Source organism: Bidens hawaiensis, unplaced genomic scaffold (assembly GCF_021521415.1).
Source record: "Bidens hawaiensis isolate Kalapana, Puna unplaced genomic scaffold, B.hawaiensis_p1.1 tig00040667_1, whole genome shotgun sequence".
Lineage (NCBI taxonomy): Eukaryota > Viridiplantae > Streptophyta > Magnoliopsida > Asterales > Asteraceae > Bidens > Bidens hawaiensis.
In genome coordinates this window covers 105-7,185 of record NW_027497193.1, presented here as the reverse complement: position 1 = coordinate 7,185, position 7,081 = coordinate 105, and the positions used below count along the sequence as shown (strand labels likewise).

The following is a 7,081-nucleotide window of genomic DNA, read 5'->3' as shown; positions in this document are numbered from 1 at the left end:
ATGTGAGAATTGACCATTTGAAATGAGTATATAGAATGGAGCATAGCTAAAGATTAAGAAAACTGATGCCGATTTTACGACTTTACTCAAATGGCTCAAGAACAAATGATCATTATCAAAATAACCTAAACTGAAATACTCGGTAGACAAACTTAAAGTTTACAAATTCTTTATTAAAATAATCAACTAACTAAACAAAAGACCTAACAATCCTATTTATAACTAAAAACAAACATTTGGGTCGGGCTTGGTTAATGGACCGGATGCTCCTGCATCAAAAACCTTATATGATGGAGACATGGAGCATCAAAATTCAAATATATGGTTGGCCCACTTATAATTATATAAAAATGCGAAAAACGAACATTTTTTAGGTCCGTATTAAGCTACAATAAGAAAAGTGAGAAATTGCGTAAAGCAACATATACATGAGAAACACAAATACCTTTCATTTTAACTCTAGCTGAATATTGTGAAATGGTCTTAGTTTGACCCACAAATGAGCGAAAACGAACCATAATCGAAAAAGAACCATTAATCGAAAAAATTAAAAGGTATTAGCCATATATGAACAACACCGACGGTGATGGTTACGGTTACAGTTAGTGTGTATCCATTAACCGAAACCGAATCCAGCCTTGTATGTTTCTTTTTCTTCGAAATGTTATATCTCCCTCTATTTCAAGTTTCGAACATTTAAACTTATATTGTAACTGTCTATAACAATGTAGCATATTTTGAAACATCATAACCAAGCTTAGAACAAACAAATTGTAGCTTTAAAACTTCAAAATTGAACTTGAAACAAATAACTTACTAGATTCAAATAGAAAAAATAAAAGAAAAAAAAATATATATTAAAAAACACATCGAACATTTAATCAAAATTAACCTAAACCGACCAATAACCGACCAACAACAGTTAATATAATAATAATAATAATAATAATAATAATAATAATAATAATAATAATAATAATTTCTCTCTCTTCATCTTCTTTGTCCATGGCCGATCTGGTGTGTATTCATCGCGATTAGTAGTTTAATAACAACCTCCTATTCTAATCCTGTAGCTTTAATTTGATTTTAATTGGTGAACAGGTGTAGGTGTGTGTTTTAGGGCTATTTGTTGGATTAATCAATGGCTGCTCCACCGTCTAGGGCACGAGCAGATTATGATTACCTCATTAAGCTTCTTTTGATCGGCGATAGCGGTTAGTAATCTCTCATATGATTAATTCATAGATTTCTAAACTAATTGCGAATATCTGTAAGTGAGAAAACACGGTATTAGCGATTTCGAAGGTGATTTTGGTACGGATCTAGGTTAATTTAGTGTTTTTAGTCGTGAGTGATGAATCCAGTGTGAGCTCAGTTTGTATGTTTGTTACTGTATGTATGTCGTTGATTATGCATCTGGCACCGTTCACTCTTCTGGCACCTGCAACGCAGTTTAACGTGTCTGGCGTATGTCGTTAACTCTAATTTTCAATGTCTGGCACTCGTAACGCGTTCAACGACGCTTGTTTACAATTTACGAACACCTAATCGAGAACGTGCTTAGTGTCAGTGGTTTGGTTGAATGGTTTGGCTATCAAGTTTGTGTTAGCATTTCTTTTTAACATAATACTCATACATTTTTGTTTTTAGTTAATAATTTTGCTTAGGTCTATATGATAAGATTAAAAAGTCATTTAAAGAATATTAAAAACCTTTAATGTATAAAGTATAAACCTAAACAAACAAAGATTAACGAACATAAATGGACGTAAATGAACACATTATCGAACGTTCAGGCGTACACAAACTCAACTGAACGGACATGGCTTTTTTCGTGTTCATTCATTTAGTTAATCGAATGAAATTCCTTTTTCATGTTCGTTCATTTATAAAACGAGCACAAATAAATGAATTTCCCGCCGAACAGTTCAGCGAACGTTCAGTTCGTTTACAGCCTTAACTAGATATATAGCTTTTAATCGTGAATAATGAATCCAGTCTCTTGTTTAATTTGTATGTTTAATATTGTTGTCCTTTTGCGTCATAATGTGTTTATTACGATTCAAAAAGTCCATTCTTAATCTTCAAAACAAGTGACTGACTGATCAGGAGTGTTGATAAAATCAAAAGTGTTATGTTTGTTAACAGAGAACATCAATAATAACAAAAATAAAGAAAAAAACTGAGAAAATCAAGCACATTTATATCTCTTGATACTATTATTGTGAATGTGGATCGTGGTTCCTATTTTTACTGAATTACAACTTGTTGAATTTTTTTTTTTCATTCTAGGCGTGGGAAAGAGTTGCCTACTTTTGCGTTTTTCAGACGGTTCATTCACAACTAGTTTCATCACTACCATTGGGTGAGTTAGTCTCATAGTTTACTACCTTATATGCTGATTTACATATTTGTGATTATTAATTTAAGTACCTTGAATACTATAATTGGGAATTACAGTATTGATTTTAAGATAAGAACCATCGAGCTCGATGGAAAGCGTATCAAACTACAAATTTGGGATACAGCTGGTCAAGAAAGGTTCAGGACAATTACGACTGGTATGCTTTCTCTCCTTTTGTTGGCATATTTACTTATGAATAAATTGACAAAAATGATTACTGGTTTATAGAGGTGGCAAAATTGATGGGTCATACGGTTGGATTATGGGGCCAAAACGGTTTCTGGTCTAAACAGATAATAAGTATTGGTATTGGTAGTTGCCAAAGGCGCAGTGTGCTTAAAAAGCGAGGGCTTTTTTAAGCAAGCTGCATATTATAAAAATACCATTTTAGGGGCTTTAGACATGTTTTAGGCTGGTTTAAGTTGTATTCCAGGCTTGTTTAGGGCTAGTGTAATCAATTTGTTGAAGCCTTAATAAATGGTTTGAATTTTTTATTACCAAAACATTTTTTAAAGTGGCACCTTTATGTGGTTTAAAATGCCATGCAGTTATAAATAATTTTAAAGAAATATATAAAGTAACAAAACCTATGCAGAACAAAAATACTTTATTTCATCACAAACAAATTAAACTTAAGCATGACTAAAATTAGTGTAAAATGAATAATCATTATTGACTATTAGTTTAATGGAAAGTTTAACCTTGACTCACATCTCTATGAAAAACCATTGACAACGCATTGCATGGGCACATGACTCAAGGGTGAACTATTCATTAATCTAATTGTCAATAGTGATTATTTATTTTACACTAGATATAGTTCTGTATTAGTTTATTTAGTTGGCAATGAAATTAGGTATTTTTATTATGTATACTTATTTAATCATCATTTTGCTCAGATTAGGGGTTTTCACTTTGTACATTTATGGAAAAATTGTATATAACAACAAAGCATTTTTTGAATCGCATAGAGGTGTCTATTTAAAAATTATTTTGATGAAAAAATCCAAGCCAAGTGTTAAGGCTTCAACAAATAGAAGCCCTTAACAAGCCCGAATCAACCTATAACAGCTTAATATAGCGCCAAACAAGCCTAAAACATGTCTAAAATACTTCTCTTGAATTTGAACTACAGTCCATGGACCTTTTTTTTGCATGATTAAATCTGTTAATGATAAATGAATAAATCCATGGATTATATTTTTAACAAGGTGTTTTGTTTGTATGATTGAATCATTTTAATCTTTTGAAAGTTAATGCCAAGGTCCTTTGTTGCATGATTGTGTCCCTAAAGTTTATATGACCATATATGGGATATTTTCAAAGTGTTTTTAATAGTAGATTTAACTTTTCAAAATAAAGAGGACTTTTGTGTAATTTCAAAGAAAGTTCATACTTCATAGTTCATAGTTTATTTTCAAGAATTGGCCATATAATTACAAAAGTTATATTGTTTGAGTAATAAATAATAATCCAATTTGTTTTTAATGATTTAGGGGTTTATGCATTGAAAATACACTTAGAACAATTTTCAGTCGTTTTGTTTTAAGATAATTTTATTTTACATGTTAGAGATAAAGACCAACTTAAATCAACCCCCCGTTTTACAAGTAAACGGGTCAAAATTGCCAACTTTGTTGGATTATAGTGCCAACTCTGTTTGGTTGTTTACATTCATTTATGTTCGTTAGTTTATGTTTGTTCGTTTGCTACAGTTTAATCTGGTTTAAATAACTCAAAAGGCCCAACACACTGTTGTTCACACTTAATTTCAGTTGGTTTTAGCTCAGTTATGTTTGTTCGTTTACATTTGTTAACAATTCATTTATACTGTTAACAGATGAACATATAAGAATGCAAAAACATTCATTTTCTTTACAAACGAACACTAGCAAGAAACCCTGTTCGTTTAACTGTTTGTGTCTGGTCGTTTGCTCGGTTAAAGTTAAACGAACGAACACGAACATGCTCTATTCGTGCTCATTTGGTTCACTTACAAGCCTATCTACAGGTTCCAACCTCTCTTAGGGTTAGATACAAGACTTAAGACACAAAAGAAGCAGTCTATTCAGGAAAATTGTTTTATTTTGTGTTTAAAACATATTCATAAAAATTGTTTTTATTTTATGTAATGCACTTTCTGTTTTTTTTTTTTTTTTGGAAAACTTCAGCGTATTACAGAGGAGCCATGGGTATTTTGTTGGTGTATGATGTTACAGATGAGTCATCTTTCAACAGTAAGGTTTTTTCCCCTCCACTTTTAAAAAATTTATATATTTAATAACTTTTTAATAATATTTTCAAGTCTTTTAACAGTTTAAATTATTATATTTCCAGACATAAGAAACTGGATACGGAACATCGAACAACACGCTTCTGATAATGTTAACAAGATCTTGGTGGGAAACAAAGCCGATATGGATGAAAGCAAAAGGGTACTTTTAGTTTTTATTTAATATTTGGCGATCCCATTTATTCTTTTTGAATTGGAAAATTAGACACGTGACAATCTTTTATTGATAGGCGGTACCTACTGCTAAGGGACAGGCACTTGCAGACGAATATGGCATTAAATTCTTTGAAACCGTACGTATATTGCCAGTGATTTTATTTTCCTTTAAATGTAACAAACAATAAATAATAATGTCATAACATTTTGTGATGGGTAGAGTGCAAAAACTAATCTGAATGTGGAACAAGTTTTTTTTTCAATCGCGAAGGATATCAAGCAGAGGCTTTCAGATACCGACACCAAGGCTGAGGTAAATACCAGTCCAATATATTATTAAACTCTTGAACATAAAATGATAAAATGTATATGTATATCTATACATATATGTACACGTATAGTATATGCGTGTGTGTAAGTTATGTTTGGTTTGCATGATTTGCAGCCAGCAACAATTAAGATTAATCAAGCAGATGGGGCCGCTCCGAATGGTCAAGCTGCACAGAAATCTGCATGTTGTGGTTCTTAAAAATTAAGTTTAATTGTGACGACACCGTGATATTTGAGGTGTGGGGGAGTTGTAATTTTCAACTTATTTGCAATTTTTTTAAGAAACAAAAAACAGATGATGTGTTAGTGTGTGAAACATAGGTTTTAATTACTGGATTTCAGCTGCTTTTGAATTTCTTTACAGTCTTCTTGTTTCACTGCTAGGTTGTGTCGCAACAAGTAGTATAATGTTATCGTTAAAAGACAAATTATATGTTTAGATGGGAGATACAATTGTAAAAGAATATTTGAGTGAGAAAGTGATAAAATTATATGAGGGGTGTAAGGAATCGGGATTTGAATTAATAGAAGTTGAATACGAATTTCTTTATACATAGAAACTAGAATCTGAAAAAAAGGAGGATTCGGAAATTGTGATGCGGTAAGGGGAGTGGTGATTGTGGCGGCATTGGCCACCATGGCGGCGGTGGTGGTGGCAAACGTTGTGCTGTTGATGGTGGAGCCAGTAATGGTGTGCATTGAACTGGAAAATTGACCTGAAAAGACTAAACCTAAACATTCAATTCAGGTTCGGTTTTGCGTGAAAATCAAACAGAAATTGTAGATTTTCATTTTTGGTGTTAAATATTATATAGTTTTAAGAATTTAATAAACAATCTTATTCGAATAATTAAGGCAAATATATTATAATCAATTGATTATTAATCGGCAAAAGATTATTTTGGGCCACATTTTATTATTTGGGAAAAACAGAATTCTACCCAAAAGTTTCTGTCACTTAGAATTCTTAGTTTGAATTTCTTCATAATTCTCACACGTTTACTTATAACTAAACACTCCACATAGATTGCCAAATGTACAAGTTTTCATTTTTATAATTTCCACTTTATGAATGATAAAATAAAAAATATGTTGTTGGTGGAAATCGAACTCATTACCTTGCTTTTTAAAATGTTTGTGACTTACCAACTCAATTAAAATGAATTGATGGTAACCTTTTCTTTTTCTTAATTGATAAAGATTCACAACCTTCCATTTTTATTTTCTAATACAAATACAAATTATTCTTATTAATCTATGTGTTTTAGAAAATTATTTATATCTTATGAATTCATAAGATATGTTATTATGCAAATTATTCAGTTTAACCTTTTTGTTGTATTTTCTTAACCACCCATGTATCGGGTCATATCCTAGTTTTCAATTAATCTGGTTTTGTGTATGCTTGATTTATGGTAAGTGGCTAAGAATTAGGATTTTCAGATTATGCTTGTTTGGTGCGTTTTATCATTTTTTTTTAATTAGAATATTTTTCTCACTCTATTAAGTTAAAACTGACTGATAAAAAAATCAATTAGAATTTCATTGGAGCTGTTTACTTGACGGATTAAAGTGGGTCAAAAAAACATAAGTTTTACAAATAAAAAAAATTATTTAGAATAAACATGCTAAACCAATATGTCATTTGTTTCGATGTAATAACTCCTCTTTTAATAGATTCTCCATTCCAATTAGGCTGGCCGCTATGGGCGCCTTGGGGTGGGGGGGGGGGGGGGTAGGGCGCCGAAGGAGGAGGAACACCACCGGGGGGCGCTGTGGAGGCGGGCGCGGAGGGGGGGGGATCAGACGACCGACACCTTCTCTCTCTCTCATCCACATACATATATATTTATATATATAATGGGGCGCCCAAGGAGGCTTTTACCATAGTGAGGTGT

The 7,081-nt window shown here is 32.0% G+C and overlaps 1 protein-coding gene across 1 annotated transcript; it reads left to right on the top strand.

Moving 5' to 3' along the window:
- Positions 1–1,065: 1,065 nt before the first annotated feature.
- Positions 1,066–5,573, top strand: LOC143592297 (ras-related protein RABE1c-like). Its single transcript, XM_077072245.1, has 8 exons — positions 1,066–1,214; positions 2,293–2,365; positions 2,461–2,561; positions 4,576–4,641; positions 4,742–4,839; positions 4,928–4,990; positions 5,074–5,166; positions 5,299–5,573. The coding sequence occupies exons 1-8, from the start codon at positions 1,142–1,144 to the stop codon at positions 5,380–5,382; spliced, it is 651 nt and encodes a 216-aa protein (XP_076928360.1). The 5' UTR covers positions 1,066–1,141; the 3' UTR covers positions 5,383–5,573.
- The last annotated feature ends 1,508 nt before the right edge of the window (positions 5,574–7,081 follow it).

Coding starts and splice junctions, on each gene's coding strand:
- LOC143592297 (XM_077072245.1), top strand. CDS start 1,142: ATGGCTGCTCCACCGTCTAGGGCACGAGCAGATTATGATTACCTCATT. Junction 2,562..4,575: donor GTTCAGGACAATTACGACTG/GTATGCTTTCTC, acceptor GGAAAACTTCAG/CGTATTACAGAGGAGCCATG. Junction 4,991..5,073: donor GCATTAAATTCTTTGAAACC/GTACGTATATTG, acceptor TGTGATGGGTAG/AGTGCAAAAACTAATCTGAA.